This window comes from Cebus imitator, unplaced genomic scaffold, assembly GCF_001604975.1.
Source record: "Cebus imitator isolate Cc_AM_T3 unplaced genomic scaffold, Cebus_imitator-1.0 Scaffold8, whole genome shotgun sequence".
NCBI classification, from domain to species: Eukaryota; Metazoa; Chordata; class Mammalia; order Primates; family Cebidae; genus Cebus; species Cebus imitator.
The window spans coordinates 774,221-794,080 of record NW_016107323.1 but is presented as its reverse complement, the minus strand read 5'-3'; the positions used below and the strand labels follow the sequence as shown (position 1 = coordinate 794,080).

Genomic DNA, 19,860 nt, shown 5'->3' with positions numbered 1-19,860 from the left:
CAATTCTCCTGCCTCAGCCTCCTGAGTAGCTGGGACTACAGGCATGCACCACCATGCCTGGCTAATTTTTGTGTTTTTTAGTAGAGATGGGGTTTTGCTATGTTGGCCAGGCTGGTCTTGAACTCCTGACCTTGTGATCCGCCTGCCTCAGCTTCCCAAAGTCCTGGAATTATAGGTGTGAGCCACCATGCCCAACCCAATAGAGTTAATTCCTAAGGGAATATGCTGCTGAGAGAGAAGCAAAGGACCTTCAGAATCTCCCAGGTCAGCTGTATCAGGAGTCATTCATCCAAGACAAGGTGGCCATTTTTTACAAAACGTGAATGGCCCATGGAAAAACTGCTGTGAAAATGAAGCTTCACAGCTCAGACCCCATCATTTCCGTAGCTGCTGCTTTATTATCCTTACATAACTCTTTCATGTAGAGGACACTGTTCTCTTGGGGAGCTTGCCAGATCAACACAAGGAGATAATGGGAGCCTCAATTGGAGAAGAAGGGCTTTAATTACAGGGCGTCTGCGCTGTTCTCACGTCAACAGCTGGAGGCTCTCAGGTGGGCAGTAATACAAACAGGAAAGCAAGGTGTTGGGACTGAGCCTTATAGGAAGAACGAGCACCCCAAGAAGTGGTCAAGGATGCAGGTCTCGAGTTAGACAGAGATAGGCTCAAGTTCTAGCCATGCCACATACTAGCCCTATGACCTTGGGCAAGGACCGTCACTCCTCCCAGCCTGGTGTGTTGAATTGTCCTAAGGACTGGATGCAACTGTGGTTGCAACTTATTTAGAAAAACAGTCTTTACAGATGTAATTAAGGATCTCAAGACAAGATCCTTAGGCCCACTTGTGGGCCTTAACACCACAAGTGTCCTTGTAAGAGAAGACAGAGATGTGGACGTGAAGGCCACGTGAAGACGGAGGCAGAGATTAGAGTGGTGCGGCCACTGGCCAGGAGTGCCTGGAGTCACTGGAAGTTGGAAGAAGCAAGGAAGGATTCTCCCATGGAGTTCAGAGGAGCACGTCCTTGCAGGCACCTTCATTCTGGGTTTGGTCCTCTAAAACTGTGAGAAAATACCTCTTTCTTGTTTCCACCCACCCAGTTTGTGGCCGTTTGTTATAGCAGTCCTAGGAAAGAGGCACAGCTGGAGTCTCTTTGTCTGTAAAATGGGCTTCATAACCGTCCTTACCATATATTGCTGCTAGAGAAATTAAACTAAAGGATGACCCCTAAGCACGGTGGCTGACCCCTGGTAAGCAGTGGATATGAATGTGATGTTGAATCAGCGTTTCAGAGGCCTAGCTGACCACACTAAGTGCTCCAGATGTGACATCCTGGGTCAGCAGGCTTGTCTCACCCCTTTGGAGGTGCCAGGCCTGGGACAGTTAGGCTCTGAGCAGCAGTAGGTGATTAGCCCAGTTCGAGACTCAGAGATTAATGGCTGAGTAAATTCCCACTGGGTTTGCATAACATGGGTCCAGTCTGCAGTCAAGAGTTATAAGAGAATCAGAAGATCCTGTCCCTGCCAACGGAGACAGGAAGTGTATCAACAATATCCTACAGGCTGGACGAAGAAAGGCAAAGCCCAGACTGTTAGTGGTAAAAGGAACCCCAGGGACATTTACAACCATCCAAAGAAACTGAGAGCCCAAAAAGCAAACCAGCCGAAAACCCTAGAGTCCTGTGGAACAGGGCTGGGAGGAATCTAAATGGCTGTCTGGGTTGATAACCTACCTGTTGCTTTATTCCTGTGGTTAAATACCTTGAGTTATAATAAGCTCATTACCTCTCAAAACTCTTATCTCTGGACAGTTCTAATGAAAGAATTGAGTTGAATTGAAAGAAATCTGTTTTCTTCTAACATCTATCAGGTAGTCCTAGTCCTGCTGCTTGGACTTACACAGAACGAGAACAACCCTTCTGTTACGTGGCAATTCTTGAAATGTTGATGGCAGCCTCCACACCCCATCCCAACTCCTCTTTAGAGAGAAAGAGAACTGTGAGAATTAATGATGTGTGCCTGGACATGGGAGACACAGTGCCTCTACCCCCATATGAACTCCTGCTCCATGCAGGGCATCTAGAACCCGATCCTCTGTCCTAAGGTAGAGTTAACATGTAGAATGGGGGTGGTAGGGGACATGGAGGGTGGTTGTGGTGTGGGAGTAGAATCATCTTCCTTAGCCTGAGCTCTAGGCCTCTGTGATAACATAACTAGCTTTTGGAATGCTACACTATATTGCTGACTTGTAGTGTACTCACCATGAATTCCTACGTGTAAGTCTAGGAGAATAAGGAGTGGAAAGTTGCTGTGGGGTTTACCTAAGGTGGCTCCCTGGAGGAGGTGAGCTTTAAGCATCACCTCAGAGGTGAGAGATGTGCTTGGTGGAAAGGGGGAGAGGGATCTTTTTATAAGAGTTGGCAATGTGGATGGGGGATAAGCAAGTGGATGGACTTAGCTCCATATGCTGCAGCCAAAGGGGCAGGCTGGGGGCAACAGACCGTGCTTTCTCCTGCAATGCAGCATGCCAGAGAAATGAGCCTCACAGCCAACACACAGCTCTGAGGCCTCCAGAGGAATATCTCCTCAACTCTGCATCCCCTAGAAGTTCAGTGGGAGGCTCCCCAGGCTCTGAGGCTTGAAGGGCATCAGCCCTAGAGCCATACTCACAGTTAAGCAGACATTGATGAGCGTGCAGACCTTTCCGTCTCCAGTGTAGGCTGGCAAACAGTTACAGGCAGCCTGTCCAGGAGCAGAAGGACATGAGGTCATTTCACAGATGGGTTCTGTACTGACCGCATGTGCCGGCTCTCAGGCCGGAATTCCATCATGGTCATGGTAACATTAGGAGATTCTATATCCGATGTTGGTAATATCTATTTTATGATAATTGTCACCTTATATTTAATATTTGAGTGCTTGGCACATTTCACTTGAGCACTGGGATCTGGTGCACATCCTATCTTTGTTGCCAAGATATCTTTTTCTCTTTAATGTTCTCACCCTATTTGATCCCTTGCTTTCAGGTACTTGCCCCTTTTCTCTCTTTGACTGAAGGTCAGTTGAAGGGAAGCCAAACTATACCCCACTCTCCTTTATACTCATATCTTGCTCATCTGCGCATGCTGAGCTGAAAGGCACGAGTGCTAGGAGCCTCATCCAAGGAAAATGAGCCTCATCCAAGGACCATCCAAGGATTATGGGGAGGCCTTTGCACCCCACCGAGGTGTGCACGTAGAAACAATCAATCAAACCCATTGGTCGGCCCAGGAAGTTGGGTGGAATCTTCAAATTGAGGGAGGGGACACCACCTGAAGAAGCTGAGGACAGGGCCCCATGTCCCATGTTTGCGCAGGATCACCCAGACACTAGGCTGAAGCCCAGCCCATGCTGTATTCACTGATGTCCCCAAAGGAAGGGACACCTGTGCCCTCCCAAGGGGCAGCTTTTCTAATTAACACAAGAGGCTCCTATGTAGCAGCAAGGGCCCTGGGATGATATCTGCTTCTTAGAACTTTAACTTATCAGTGGTGCCAAGCAGGGCTACACGGGCAGGTTCTCCCTGTTCCTCTTACTCTTTCTGCACAAGAGGCCCCAATATCAGCTCAAAACTCTCCCAAGACATCACCATCGAATCCCTCTTCAGCTAAGGTCATGTTCTCAAGAGTTCAATTCATCCTCCTTTACTGCCTCCTAGATCTGGATGAGCACTCTTAGAGGTCCCAAGCACCAAAAAGTTTACAGATTGTCTCCTATCTCATATGTAGTTTGAAATAAAAACTACCAGCTGGGTGTGGTGGCTCATGCCTGTAATCCCAGCACTTTGGGAGGCCGAGGCAGGTGGATTACTAAGTCAGGAGTTCGAGATCAGCCTGGCCAACATGGTGAAACCCTGTCTCTACTAAAAATAAAAACATTAGCTGAGTGTGGTGGCAGGTGCCTGTAATCCCAGCTACTTGTGAGGCTGAGGCAGGAGAATCACTTGAACCCGGCATGTGGAGATTGCAGTGAGCCAAGACTGCATCATTACACTCTAGCCTGGGTGGCAGAGCGAGACTCCATCTCAAAACAACAACAACAAAGAAAGGGGAGTATTTTGGGGGACTGTCTAGATGCTTCTGGAATCACATGGTATTTGCAGACACCTACTTCTCCCTACCCTGGGGAAGCCCCTTGTCCTAGTACCCTTTGTTTTCCCCATTTCAGCTCATTCCCAAAGAAGGGCCTCTTGATTCTTTCAGAATCCCCCTATTTATTTTCGGCTGCAGCTCCTCCAAGGTCCATTCTCAGTCTCTTTCTCTCAGGCCTGTGTCTAAGGACCTAGGAGTTTCCTTCTAGGAAACCTAAGGGCCTGGGAGAGGTGGCGCTCACCTGGTTGGGTCCTGTCTGTGTGCACTCTGCGTTCTTGTCACAGCCACCGTTGTTTTCCAAACACGGGTTGATTTCTTTAAAACAAAAAGTCAACATCTGGCCTGTAAAGTCTGGTTTCCAAGTGAAGCCAGCCTGAGGGATGAGCTAAGATGGTAACTGAGGGGAGCGGGTGTCAAAGCATGATTCAGTGTTCTGGAAATTGTGAGACAGAGATAACTGAACTGGGAGGGTAATGGATTCGGTTTCTCAAGATTGACTATTCCCGGATAGGCCAATTCCAGCAGAGGCATTGTCTATCGGCTTAAATTGGTCTGTGGAATAAATCTGAGCATTTGTAGCAAAGTACTCGTAACCACAGAATCGTGGAGTCTAATCTAACAGTGCTATGAATGAAGAGAATTAGGAATTAAAAAACAATCATTTGCAACTGTCATAATATAGATTGGTTTGGGGAAGAATCATCAAAAGATGCTAAACTCAGCTGGGTGCAGTGGCTCATGCCTGTAATCCCAGCACTTTGGGAGGCCAAAGCGAGTGGATCACAAGGTCAAGAGATCGAGACCATTCTGGCCAACGTGGTGAAATTTTTGTATGTTTAGTTTTTTACTAAACATACAAAAATTAGCTGTGCGTGGTGGCACATGCCTGTAGTCCCAGTTACTCAGGAGGCTGAGGCAGGAGAATTGCTTGAACCAGGAAGGTGGAGGTTGCAGTGAGCCGAGATTGCACCATTGCACTCTAGCCTGGTGACAGAGTGAGACTCCACCTCAAAAATAAAAAGGAAAAAATGCTAAACTTAGGAGTATATTTTGATGGGGAACAACATATCTGCTTGGCGTTAAAGTGTCTCCCCTCGGACTCCTTATTAGTATCAAAGGAGAAAAAAATGACTATACAGTGGAGACAGCACCTTGGCTGAGTGGTCAAAATTAACATCACACACACAAAGGGCAGAAGGCAAGCTCATGCCTTCCTGAGACAGATGCAATATCACTCTGTGACATTTGGGCCTTGAATGTATAACCTGAATCTAATAACAAAAAACAACAGACAAACCCTAAATAAAGGACATGCTACTAAAGAAAAAAAGTTGGGGTGGTAGAGGATATTATTCCCAAGTGTTAATGTCATAAGAGACACAGCAAGGTTGAGGAACTCTCCCAGATTAGAGGGAACTCAGGGACATGACAATGGAGTGCAATACCCAGCCCTAGACCTGACACGCACGGGAGGAAAAAATGTCAGAAAGGACATTATTATTACAACAATGAACAAAGTTAGAATATGAATGCTAATTAGATAAAAGTATTACATCAATAATAAATTTACTGAAGTGGATCACTGTGCTGTGGTTATATAAGAGGTTATCCTTATTCTTAGGAAACATACACTCCAGCATTTTGGGACAAAGGGAATATAATATACACAGATTACTCTCAAATGGCTTACAAAAATGTATATGTACAAAGAGGGTATATGATAAACAGGGCTAAATGTTAATGAGTGAATGTGGGGAAAGAACAAGTGGGTTCTTATAACTCTTTTATGACAACATTTTCCAACTAAACTGTTACATTCAGACAATTTACTATGGTATACCTTTATAGAACAACAGTGTGTGGACATTTCAATAATGTTAGAGGTATACTTGTTTATAGGGAGAGTTACTTTAATATATTGCTAAGGATAGTAAATACTGTATATTCTGAGATACATTTTTTTTTGTTAAAAAAAAATGGGCCGGGTGCGGTGGCTCAAGCCTGTAATCCCAGCACTTTGGGAGGCCGAGGCGGGTGGATCACGAGGTCAAGAGATCGAGACCATCCTGGTCAACATGGTGAAACCCCGTCTCTACTAAAAATACAAAAAATTAGCTGGGCATGGTGGTGCGTGCCTGTAATCCCAGCTACTCAGGAGGCTGAGGCAGGAGAATTGCCTGAACCCAGGAGGCGGAGGTTGCGGTGAGCCGAGATCGTGCCATTGCACTCCAGCCTGGGTAACATGAGTGAAACTCCGTCTCAAAAAAAAAAAAAAAATGCATGTAGGCATAGCAAAATGGGGTAATATGACAATGGTAAGAGCACTATCTTCAGAATATTTTCCCTGGCGTAAAAAGTGAAAAATATTTTCACTTTTTCTACAGTGAACATGTGCTACTTGTATAAAAAGGAACCAATAAAAGTTTAAACATTCCATCATCGCCATGACGCTTAACTGGAAAATGTATCTCCTTTTATCCTTCCAAAGCAATTTTTAGACATTACATGCCTTCATACCATGTGCTCACTTTTCCATGCCCTTATACTTTCCTGCCCTGGCAAGCGGAATAATGACCTCAGTTTTGTGTCCTAATAATCAGGACGCACATGTTGGAGTCGCTTAATAGGGATCTGAGTCTTACACCATTTCACCAGTGGAAGATGGAAGCACACCTACCCAGGCACACAATGCCGTCGCCCGTGTAGCCTGCTTTGCACACGCACACCCGCCTTCCTGGGGTGGTTCTCTGACAGTCAGCCTTGGCAGAGCAACCTCCATTGATGATCTCACAGGCATTGATTGCTATAGAAGATGACACAGAGCAGAAGGGATGGGAGAAGGGAAAAAGCCATTGATGCGTTTTTCCTTAAGTCATTGAGAAATGGAAGATACTGCAAAACAACTTGGGCAGGCACTGTATGAAATATGGCCACTTCCCAAAAACAGAGAGCAAGAAAAACATTCGTTATTTGCCCTTTCTAGCTGCTTTTTTTTTTTTTTCCTAGCATTCTCTACACCTCCTACTGCAGGACACACCTGGGGACCAAGGTGAAGCTCCTTGGCCCTCTGTGAGAATCCCCGGAGTAAGATGGTTTGGAAAGCAGACGCATGATCATTGTCCAGCACTGCCACAATCTGGACCAAAGCCTGACAGGACATAGTGCTCGAGAGAAAAACGACCTTAAGATTTTCCATTTTTTTCTAGCACCAGGTGCCATAAGAATATTAGCTTACATTTATTGCATGCTATGTGCTGGGTCTGTTCTAAGCACTTCACAGGTATTGATTCAGGTTACTGTCCAACAACACAGTGAGGGAGGTTTTATTATCCCCAAGTTGCAGATAAAAATAATAATGCAAAGAGCAGTCAAGAAACTTTCCCAACATAACGAAAGCAATAAGCTCTTAGGTTCAAACCTGAGGAGTCTAAGATAAACTGAGTTTTCAACGGCTGCATTATTCTGCCATTGGATAGAGAGAGCTCTCTTAACCTCAAAACCACTCTGCAAGGGAGGTAGTTTTAAGTTTGCTTTACAAATGAGCCAACATCTCAGTGCAGTTAAATGACCGATCCAACGCCACTTGGGTAGTTGGAAGAACCAGAGCTCAAATTCTTTTCCAGTCTACTCCAGAGCCTTAATGCCTCAGCCATACCCTAGGCCAATCAAATTATCGAGTTAACTTTTTTTTAACGGACACATATAATTGGACATATTTCTGGGGTATATAGTAATGCTGTGATGCATATAATGTATAAATCAGTGTCATTAGCATATCCATCATCTGAAACATTGATCGTTTCTTTATGTGGGTTTTCAACACAAATCGGTGGTTTTCAAAGCTGTCCAGGTGATCCCAATTGTGGTCAAGGCTGTGAACAGTTGGTTTCCTGTCCCCAGGTACAAGCCACTGCCCTATTACATGTGATTCACCATCAGTGGTTGGCACCAGCTGCTGAGGCCCATTCAGACTGCAGGAACAGGAATCTCTCAATAGCCCATGCAAGCCTGGCCAGCCCCCAGCAAATTCCCTCCTTCGCTTGCCTGTGCAGATGGTCCCGTTCCCTTGGAATCCTGCTGCACACTTGCATGAAGGTGTACCATCTGTGAGAATGCAGCTGCAACGAGGAAGGGCAAATGGGGTTTGCAGAAAAGTACACCACCTCCCACCACATGGCTCACAATGCCCCTGCCCCCCTGAGACACTCAGAGGTCCCGCCTAAGGCTTGGGAGAGGAGTCCAATTTTAGCTGCCTGTCCGCCACAGGCAGCTAAAACTGTACCCATTTATCAGGTAAACTACAGCATATATATATATATATATATATATATATATATATAGGCATCAGTTCAGAAATAAGAAAGGTAGCTACCAAGCTTTAGAGAGCCACAGATGTGCTAGAAGCCATGCTTCACGTATTATTTTGTGTCATCTACTCACTATCCAATAGCCTCTAGCAAGTGGGCATTACTACTATTCCCACTTACAAATGAAGAATATGAGGCTTTGGAGGAATTAAACAAGGGACTCAAGGTCATGCGGTAGTGCAAATGACAGAGGCTGACTTTGAATTCATGTCTAACTCCACTACTAGGTACTAAATTAAGCCTCTCTGGAAGTTAAGATTATGAAGCCAGGCTATGCCTTTCTGTGAGTCAGGAACAAGGTTTATGGTGACCGAGGCCCACTGGGTTTCCTGAGCCTCCTTAAGAATCCTGGTGGCTTGGACTGGGGTAACAGTGGGCCTTTTTGTATATGTGCCAGGTAAGTCAGATGGCAGCTTGCTGGAAAGCCTGGATCTGGCTAGTTGATGGTGGCCTCTTCAGAGATATTTTTAGTTTCATGCTTGAATGTATCCTAAACGCTCAGAAATGGTGTCAGGAAACAAATCCCCTGAAGATAGATGAGGGTAGACCTTACTGGGGGGGAAAATCCCCTTTGCATTGTCCCCAAAGGCGGCTGGGGCTACCTACTTGGCGCTGGTGTGGCACGTCCCATTGCAGTCATCTTTTTTGATCACTGAAAAAGAGAACCAGTTGCTGTCTCAGCCCTCTTACTAAATGTCACCTGAGGATTTTCTTTTAGTACTTTGTGCTGGGAAAAGCTACTTCTTTGGAAGTGATAGGCACATAAAACTATGAGACCATGTCAATCCTTTTTTATACTGGCTGCCATGAAGCTCAAAGCCAAATCTGAAATACATTGATGGTGTCTTCTGTTTGCCAGGCCCTGTGCTAGGCAGTGAGGATGCAAGGGTGAATAAAACATGGAATTCTCACTGGAATGTGAGCATGCGCTCTTATGGCCTGGGTGTTGATGTGTATCCCTCTCCTGGGTTTTGATTTTCCATTTTATTTGTGTTGCCTATGCTATTCTTTCTAGTTTATTCCTAATTTTATTCTTTCCTATTTTTCATCATTTTGTTATGGAGAGCTATAAACAAGCAAAACTATAAGATGTTTTTGCATGTGTAGAAAATCAGGGCTTTGTACCCAGCAGGTACAAAATATAATTTGTGAATTAACATGTAAGTTTCCTGGACACAGCATAGTTTGCAGCTCTTGGATGCCGACCTAACATATTTCCTGATAGGATAAGATCCAGAAAGAAGTCACTAGAGATGAGGAAAAGAGTACTCTTAGGCAGGATGCTCATGCTAAGAGCTTTTGGGATAGAAATCTTACCTGGCTGCGTCATACAGGAGGTGCTGAAACTGAGGCCTGCAAAAGTGGCCTGTTTTGTGTCAGAGGGAACATTTTCAGACTCAAATGGGCTGGAACGGAGGCAATTTTGTGCCTGTGTCTAATTCCTTGAGCCTAAACAATCCGTTTCTATTCTCTTCCTATTGGAATTTCGATCATGTTTTATGTCTTCTCTGGAACCTGGTCCAAACTTTTGAGCCAACTTCAATTAATTGACAGCAGGTTTATGGTGTGCTACTGTAAGAAGGGTTGGGTGCCCCTGGCTGGTCTCAGAGGGGGACAGTGCCATATATATATACTTTTTTTTTTTTTTTTTTGAGACAGTCTCACTCTTGTCACCCAGGCTATAGTGCAGTGGTGTAATCTCGGCTCACGGCAACCTCTGCCTCCCGAGTTCAAGTGATTCTCCTAACTCAGCTTCCCAAGTAGCTGGAATTACAGATGTGTGCCACCACACCCTGCTAATTTTTGTATTTTTAATAGAGATACGGTTTCACGGTGTCAGCCAGGATGGTCTCAATCTCCTGACCTCATGATCTGCCTGCCTCAGCCTCCCAAAGTGCTGGGATTACAGGCGTGAGCCACTGTGCCTGGCTGGGAGTGCCATGATTGATTATTGATGTCTGCTGTGGGCTTGGGAGCAGTGAGTTTGCACACAAAGAAGTTTTCTTTCTTGTTATAGTCTACAGGCTCTTTGCTTTGTGCTCTATGCTACAATTTTTGCCGTCTTTTACTAAACATTTGTTTCCTTTTCTAGACTGGAAACTTCCTGTGTAGAGTGTGCACTGGCAACAGGGATGGGAGGTAAGTCTGGAAAACTGGGTGAGTGTTTATTGGTGAATAGCCTTTGTGCTCCATCCTGCTAAGGAGTTAGGAATTTCTTCTGCAGGCAATGAAGAACCACAGCAAGTTGCCAAGTCTTGGGGAGGGGTTGGGGTGAGAAACACGATCTGATCTATGTTTTGGAAAGTTCTATCTGGCAGTAACGTGGAGTATGGAATGGAGGAAGACAGGGCAGGAAACAAAGACTCTGAGGCTACTGGTGAGTGGGGAGGAGGAGGAAGAGATGGATTGAGAGATGTGGAGACATGAGTAAGTTAGGTATGTTAGTGAGGCACAGGGAGGCATGGAGGCTGAGTAGGGAGGTTCCTAGATTGGGTGACCAGGTACATGGGTAGTGGGATCCTTCTTCAGAGTAGAGAAAGCAGGAAGAGAAGAGAGCCTATTGTATTTATTCTGGGGATTCACCTAAAACGTCCTACTGTTTATGTGACCCCATTGCTTTCTGCTTCCCTCTCTCAGGCTTTAGGAAGCCTGACTCTGTATGCTGACATTTGACACCTGCTCTAGGATATTTCTTTGGCTTGGGACCGTTCAGACTTCCCAGTTCAGCTTTTCAACTAACCTTCCTTCCCAACGCCTTGTTGCTCACCATTAAAAGGCGGCTGCATTTCCTTGATTTTTGCATTGCCTGGAGCTCTAGGCAAAGATGCCCCCTCTGTCAAGGCCACATCCATGGAGCCCCCTTTAGGCTGGCAGGCACTTGTGATCTCCTCCCCAGCTCCTAACCCAGAAGATGAGGAGTCTCTGATACCTGCTTCCAGGGGTATTCTCTTCAATCCAAAGTCAGAATGATGCTTCTTAAGTGCAAAATGTGATCCTATTGCTCCCTTGTTGAAAGCTCTTTAATGGCTTCTGTTGGCTTTAGTGGAAAGTCCAACCTCCTTAGCCTTTCACTGCCTGGCTCCTGCCCACTGCTCCAGCCTTTTCTCATCAACGCCCCCTCTTACAGTCCTCTAATTCTGCAATTCTTTGATTCCCTAAATGTGTTGAGCTTTCCCCATGTCTTTGTGGTATTCCAGGTGCTTCTTTCTGCCTGAAATTCTCTTCCCTTTGATCACCCTCACCTGACGCACATTCAACACAATCAACTCGATCAATGCGATGTGGCGGGGGTAGGAGGATATGGGCCTTTCAGACACTGTTGGCAGGAAAATAAATTGCTGTTTCCTCTGGCGGACAACCTGGCAATAAGTAGCAAGATCTTTCCCCAGAGTACCAACCCCTGACTCATAAATCTCATCTCTAGGAATTTGACTAAATGAATATGGTTATTGTAGCAGTGTTTGAGGGAGCAGAAAACTGGGTCAAAAAAGTATAGCATTTTGTGGAGATTAAAAATTAATGAGATTTTTCTATTTTATTCACATGGAACGATATCTATATATATTGTGAAGTGGAAAAGTAGGTTACTAGACAGTATGTAGAGTGTGATTCCCTACATATATGTTTATATACCTAGGGAAAGGTTGGGAGCTTAATATAAAATATCAGAAATAATTCTTTCCTGTCTTGGGAGTATGAGTAATTTTATTTTCTTCTTTCTGTTTTTCTTTATTTTATAAACTTTTTGCTGCAAGAAAGAATGGTGTTTATTGCCAGAAGAAGTAATCAAGGTGCCATTTCTATTTTAGAAAGAAAAATGTAGCTGCTGGGAAGCAAAGCTTAGAACAGATTATAAATGCTGAAGGGCTCACTCTTACCTTCATCGCAGTGCACTCCTCGCCAGCCCACATCACAGTCACAGGAGCCATCTCCCAAGGGTCCTTGGTTGCACCTCCCATGGACGCAAGAACATGCTAAGTGGAAAAACACCTGAAAATCATCAGATTCTAACCCATGTTCAAGGACTCATTTGTCATTTACTAGCTTTGCTTTATTGCACTTAATTCTTCAACCTACTTCTAAGGAATCATATTATTTAATGGGAGTCTTGAATCACAAAAAGGACAGGAGTGCAGGAGGCAGAATCTAGCAAGTTAGTAGGTGAAGTAGCTCTAGCTTCAATGAAGTGGCTCAAACTGCAGTTTTGGGACAATGCAGCATTGAAGATCTGTGACCCAAGCAGTGTGAGAGTGTCCTCAGTCAAGGTTACCTGAGGATCCAGGTGTGGGGCCCCTTTTTATGGAGCCATGTTTGCCCTCTAAGAGAGGACTTTAGAAAGAAGCCCATTTGACATTGGGTTTAAGTCTGGTGTGGCACTGCGTTCTTCAGTTACACAGAAGAGCCTCTTTGAGAACTCGATGAAAGCTACAGATATCTTTCCCCCAAAAATGTATTCAGCTTTAGCAGTTTGCTGGACCCCATAAGGGCCATTCACAGATCCCAGTTTAGGAACTCATGCACAAATGCAGGCAGATAATTCTTCCAAATAACACTGGAAAAAAATCGACATTTTATTTCCTAGTAAATGTTACATGGCTCAATTATAATGATTCAGTTATACCGTACATTAATTGTGTCTGGCTTAGACCAGTTGAAGAGAAAACAGTGATAGCCAAGTTAAATGTATGGTTTTTAGTACCAGCTAGAATAATGCTTTGTTAGGAAACCCATTCTCCCAAGTCAATCCTCTCACAGCTGTGTGTTCCTGGACACAAGGAAATCCGGATGTGAGAATACAGATGACTTGGCTCAAACGGATCACTGTTTTTGCAAAAATGACTTAAAGCGTGTGTCTTGCTGCTGGTGAAATGAGGGAGTGATTCTCAGGTAAGGAAGAGCATGATCTAAAAGCAAGGCTTTGGAGTCAAGAAAAGTGTACGTTCAATCCTCAGTTCTGCAACTCATCAGATGTAGCCTTGGGGGAAATCATTCAACCTCTTAATACCCTCATCTGTAAAATGGGCATAGCAATACCCAAGTACCTAAGGTTCTTGTGTGGATTCAATGAATAACTTGTGCAAATCTGTTTTTCAAACTATCGAGCAATGTCTACAATGGAAAGTTTAGCCATGACGATTAGTGTGCACAGGCAAATACAAAAATGCATTTGGGCCGGGAATGTCACTGAACAAATTGGAAGTGAGTTGGTAGGTGCAGGTTAATGACTGAAAATGTTTGGGAACACTGCAAATGCAAATGACAATGCAGATGTTCTTACAATTCACAGTGATAGCAGCAGGTGGGATTCCAGCCCACCTGGGGAGACAGGCCAGTTAGGGAGCATGTGCGGGATCACTCTTTCCCCACACATTCCTGGTTGGCTTCAGCAGCCCAGGGGCCTGCGTGGAGAGGAGGGTGCTCACCTTGGTCACAGCGGATGCCGTACTTGCCCTCAGTGCAGGTCTCGCAGGCTGTGCCTTTGAAGCCGTCCCCACACTCACACACACCTGTGCCGTTCACGCCATCCAAACAGATGCCATTACCAGAGCAGACGTTCTGGGTGTTCCCTGGACAGGCCTGGCACTGGGGGCCAAAGAAGCCAGCACAGCATTCTCTCGTCTGAAACAGAAGGACAACACTTGACAGTGCACTTCCACTCTCTGCTATTGTCCAGCCTCGGTGTAGAAATCTTGCTGTGGGGGACTTCATGTGTACCTTGACCTCACATGGAGTGGGTGAGAGGGATGGGGGCAGGACCCTCTGGGGACTGGGTGAGGCTTGGCAATTTCCAGGGGTGCTAGGAACAGGACCAAGGGCTCCACTGAGGAAGTAGGAAAAAGGGAAAGGAAAATGGAATGTCAGAGAAGAGGTGGAAAAAAAAACGAGAAAGGAGGCGGGGCAGCAGAAGAAACTAAAGAATAATATCCGTGATGCTGGAGGGTGGAGGATCAAGGGGCTTCTCCATCCAGACCTGGGCCCCGCCCCTTCACACTGATGTTATTTCGTCTACTACTGACGATGAGGAAGACTCTGCAGCTGAGGCTTTTGGCATTTTACAAACAAATCTGTTGCTGTTCAGGGAAGCCCTGTAGGATATCCATTTGGGTTTGCCTTGCCTTTATTCTTGAATGCATTAAAACACAAAATCTCACCCGCCTCTATGCTCTGCAGCCTAAGGGCCGGATCACCCCGCCTCTGCCCAGATAGGCAGGGGTGATGTCTAGTCCTCTGGGAAAGGAGCAGGACAGGAAGTTATGACTTTTCCTGCAAATTCCACAGGAACCCCTAGAGTTACTTAGCTTTGGGGTCCTGTTTTCTAAATGACCAGGTACACCTTATGTTTATTTTGTGAGTGGCCACTTTGTCTCTTTTGCTTACAGGCACACTGACAGAGCTACCCTCTTGTGACAACAGGGTAGCCTCTCAGACTCTCAGGTTTTTTCATCATGCAATTGAATGTGGCAGCTTTTACCCATTTTCTAGATTACAGGGCTGTTCTGAGTTTTATTGCTACCACTACTACACTGGATAACCATGATAATGCAGGTGACAAGGAAGAGGAGATGGCAGAAAGCAGACATGCACAGGCATTGCGAAAAGGATATCATAGGATGGATTTTCCCAGGGGTGCCACAGTAGTTAGGGTGATTCAATTACTGTACTCACAATGACGGTTTTCACACATACTGGCTGGCACCCAATAAACAGGGCTCGTTTTCCCATGAAATAGATGGTATAGATACATCTCTTTATCTCATTATCCTGTGAAATATTAATGATTACATCAACTCCTAAGGAAGAAGTTTTCCAATCTCTGAAAGCAAGTAGGTGGGTGATGTGTTGCTGTCTCTCTGACTAGAATGTTGTGGGAAGGGAAGGTGGTGACTTGTTGGCAATGCTTCATAAGCAAGAAAACACAAAAGCACAATGTTGGCCGCTGGAATGCCAGGTGGCAAAATCCAATAACTATACTTTAAAGTAGTACTCCATGGAAAGAACTTTTCTTTAGAATATAAACTCAAGTTTGCAAGAATTGTAGAGTAAACCAGACAAAAATGTCCTTCCAGCACCGTACATCGATTAAACTGAACTTTGGTTTCTGTTGATTTATTGATCTATATTCTGCCTTGGTTCAAGAAAGGATTAAGGTGGTGTACAAAGATCATCTTATACAAGATTAAATTAAACCTCAAATGAGAACATCTGTACGGTTGTTAGAGATTAAAATTTATCATAAATATATTTAAAATTTATTATCATACATTTATTAAAAAACATTATGCTGTTGAAGGTGCATGAATATTTATTCTTTTTAATGTAATCAGAAATAGCTTTTACAATAAATAGCTACAAGAAATATGGATCATCTGTCTTCCCCATATCTGCCATCTGTTTCTTTGAGAAAGTTAGTTGCAACTTCAACTATAAAAGAAAATCAGGCAGGTGGAATATATCCAAGGCTGGATATGATTTTGGATACGGAATCTGTCTTCTCTGATCAGGTTTCTCACTGCTGTTTGCAACTGGCTACTGGGATATGAAAGCTGTGGAACATAAAAAATGACATTCTGGGCCGGGCACGGTGGCTCACGCCTGTAATCCCAGCACTTTGGGAGGTCGAGGCGGGCAGATCACGAGGTCAAGAGATCGAGCCCATCCTGGCCAACATGGTGAAACCCCATCTCTACTAAAAAATACAAAAATTAGCTGGGCATGGTGGCATGCGCATGTAGTCCCAGCTACTTGGGAGGCTGAGGCAGGAGAATTGCTTGAACCTGGGAGGCGGAGGTTGCAGTGAGCCGAGATCGTGCCTCCGCACTCCAGCCTGGTGACGGAGCAAGACTCCGTCTCAAAAAAAAGACATTCTGTCCTGTCTTTTGATTCATATGAACCCATTTCTGTTTATTAAATTTTGCCTTGGTCCAAAAAAAAAATAGATGTGAGATTTTACAAAGATGCATATGACATAATGAGGTAAAATTTAATTCAAACTAAGTGAAGGAATGAGGGAGTGCAAAACAGGTAATCATGAGGTTCATTTTAACTGGGACTCCTCGGATCTGGAAACTATTTTATCAAAACAGACAAAATACTTACTAGACGTTTAGCTCCGAATGGGCAGAGCTGCTTCGCGGAGCATGTTGTACACGTTCCCTTGGTAAAACACAGAAACAATCAATGCAATTAACTTTAGTGCAAAATGAAGCTGCTAGCATTTTCCAGAACTTGGAACTGAAGGTTTTTGAATACGGAATTTAAAATCAAGCAAGATCATCTGATCAGCCTCTTTCACGTTCTTTGAGACAAACACGTCGACTCCTTCAGGTCTTGCACATTTGTATCACATTTCTCCACAATACTCTTCCTACTCCGCTAACTCTTTAAAGTGTGACCTCATCTCATTTACATCCCAATTCTTTTAAACTTTTATTTATTAAAACCCAACTATTAAGTGAATTGGGCCAGATTCAGAAACTAACAAGTTACCATACCCAGTGCCCAGCTTCGGCGCACACTGCTCAGCTGAGAGGCTCAGCGTGGAGGTGCTCCACAGCAATAATATGTGCTATTATAAAACAAACAGCAAAAGTTCACAACCTATTCCAAACTTTTTATTGTAATAATATATGCTATTTCAAAACAAAGAGCAAAAGACAGAAACCCTGAACCTCGACCTATTCCTAAAACAGGAGGTGGCCCACATGTCTAGTTCTGAACCTGATGCCTACCAGACAGGCTAGTGTGGTTGTTCAGAGTTCCAGCTCTGGGCCAGGCTGCCTACATGTAAACCCCTTTTCTGCCACTTGCTAGTGCATGAACCTGCATGTATTAGTTAACCTCTTTGGCTCATTTTTCCAAAATGGGGATAGCAATAGTACTACTTGGTAGGGTATTGAGAGCATTAGACAGGTGTAACACATGTACAATGTTAAGAGCAGTGTCTGGCATATAACGAATGCCTAATGAATGCCAGTGGTTGCAATTATTGTAGAAAGGTCCTACATGGCCCCATAGACTGGCGTGAAAAGCCTCTATTATCACATTCCATAATGCACTGAAATAATTCCTTATTTTCTCTTCTAGTAGAGCAGGCGTGGCCCATAACTGCCACAGGTGCACCATAGTTCCTATCCTTTGTCTGTGCTAGGTATGGCACATTTTCCCTTTGAAGAAAGCCATGGTCCAGAATCCTGCCCAATACAGCACTCCACCTCCCCACCATCCCCCCTCCCCCCATACCTCGTAGCCTTTCCCAGACATGCAAGGTACCACCTCTCACACTAGATCACAAGCCCATTGAGGGCAGGGGTCATGTCCTATGTATCTTTGTAGAACCACAACCTGGTAGTTCTTCCTTGGATCAAAGATGCTCACTCTGGTTCATGGATTTTCTATTAAGATACCTTAATAGAAAAGCCTTATGCCTAAAAATTTATAAAAAATAAACCAATATTTTTTAGTCTCATCATTGGCCTTGGCCCATAGAACTTACTCGTACAATAGTAGTGTCATTATTATCACATCTGTTCTTCTGAATTTCCAGAACTTTTCCCAAGCCATGGATCACTCCCTTATCAGTGGCTACATTGGTGTAGTTTATTGGAGCCTCATTTACATAGATCTGTGAACAACAGGATTAAATGTCACTTTTTATGATATTTAAAGAGATATGAGGAAGGTGGGAACTGGAGGCTATCAGTAAGACAATTGCCTAGGATGTATTACAATATTCACCTGGAGATATTACAATATTCACCTGTACTGGAACAACCTCTGACCTAGGAGGGGAAGTCTGAATAGTAGTCCTGGCACTGTCTAGTTGTGTGACCTTAGGCCAATTGCTTTCCCTCTCTGAACTTTTTGTCTTTTGTATAAGGAAAAAGCTATTCTAGATAATGTCTAAGGTATCCTCCATCATACAAATTAACTGCCTTGTGTTTGTTTGAAAAATACCACCCATGATCATTATGTTAGTGCTCACTGGCAAGATGGCTCCATGGGCATGCTCAGTTGTGCTGTAGACTAGTGGTTCTGGAGGTGGTAATGCTTCCCATAACCAAAAACTGAAGAATGCAACTGTTCCTTCGGTATGCCTCCACTTCATGGTTAATGTGTAAACAACCCTCAGAAAGACTAATGATAACAAGAATAAAAAGAACTAAATAATTGTTTTAAAAAATGGTATGTTTATATCTGTCCTTGCTTAGTGAGTCCATAAGCATCCAAGGCATGGGAATGAAGTCTGTATCTAAATGCTGCCAAGTCAAATTCGACTTGGAGTTGTAATTTGTTTTGATTTTTAGGGGAGAATACTTTAATGAGTAATCAATGAAAAATAAATGAAGCCATGGATTCATTCATTAATATAACACCTATAACTGGAAGCAAAATTGTTCTTTGAAAAATTGGGGTGGCGTGTGTGTGTGTGTTTAGCAGGGCTGATTTTGGGAGAGGGGAAAACTCAAGTTAAGATCCAATAATGGTTTAAAATTCATAAAATGAGTCATATATTATTATCCCAGAAATCATCTCTGCAGCAATATTAGAATGACCCTACTAAGTGCTTAATTTGAACTTCCACTGAATATTAAAGTCCCTTACGATTTACTTGCAGTGAAATGAGTTTCTATGTGGATGCTGGGATAAATCTGACTGAACAGAGGAGTTCCAAGGTCTGTGTACATTTGGAAAATTAATGGAAAACCTGACTTAGTCTCAAATGGTGATTGTAATAAATTTCCAGAATTCTAAGATGCGGAGCCATTTTTAAATACCAAAAACAGAAGAACATTTGATGTAGTAATACTGTTGATTTGGCATTTTAAAAAGCCTAAATTATTTCCATTCTGAGATCTATCCAGAGAATTATGGATCACATTAAAATTTTGACTTGAATGTGTCTACTCATTTAGAAAGCATTTCTCTACACTTCCATTGTCACAAGAGAAAGTAAATTAGTATCAATAAAAGCCTCTATTGTATTAATAATTCTTTCTCCAGATAAAAGAATTTCTGCACACATGGAAAAATGAACATTGCAGCTCTAAAATTGACTCGGCTAACTGCATTGGACAGTAATCCTTACATGATGAAATAAAAGATGACAGATACAGAAGCAAAAAAGTTATCTGTCAATACAATAGTTGCCAATCCTGGTAAAACAATACAGTATATTTAAAAGGGTCTCCTTCAAATTATTACACAATAGGTAGACTTATCTGTGGGAGTCTGAGAAAAATATTTGAGGTTATTCTCGAATCAATGAAAAGTGAGAAAGACTTTTCCCCCTAAGTAGATAAAAAACATTTTACATAAAAATTTACTCGTTATTCAGTAATGACACCACTGAATAAATTTTTTAAGAT

At 43.7% G+C, this 19,860-nt stretch overlaps 1 protein-coding gene across 1 annotated transcript in view; it reads right to left on the bottom strand.

The window, feature by feature from the left end:
* STAB2 (stabilin 2) overlaps window positions 1-19,860 on the bottom strand; it is a 169,233-nt gene that overhangs the window by 47,393 nt on the left and 101,980 nt on the right. The window contains exons 35-44 of the mRNA XM_017540297.2: window positions 17,988-18,116; window positions 16,592-16,648; window positions 15,161-15,256; window positions 13,918-14,113; window positions 12,373-12,468; window positions 9,101-9,146; window positions 8,172-8,245; window positions 6,805-6,930; window positions 4,369-4,442; window positions 2,668-2,739 (exon numbers count right to left, since the gene is read on the bottom strand). Of these exons, the coding sequence (XP_017395786.1) occupies window positions 2,668-2,739; window positions 4,369-4,442; window positions 6,805-6,930; window positions 8,172-8,245; window positions 9,101-9,146; window positions 12,373-12,468; window positions 13,918-14,113; window positions 15,161-15,256; window positions 16,592-16,648; window positions 17,988-18,116 (966 nt within the window). The remainder of the gene's footprint in view (window positions 1-2,667; window positions 2,740-4,368; window positions 4,443-6,804; window positions 6,931-8,171; window positions 8,246-9,100; window positions 9,147-12,372; window positions 12,469-13,917; window positions 14,114-15,160; window positions 15,257-16,591; window positions 16,649-17,987; window positions 18,117-19,860) is intronic.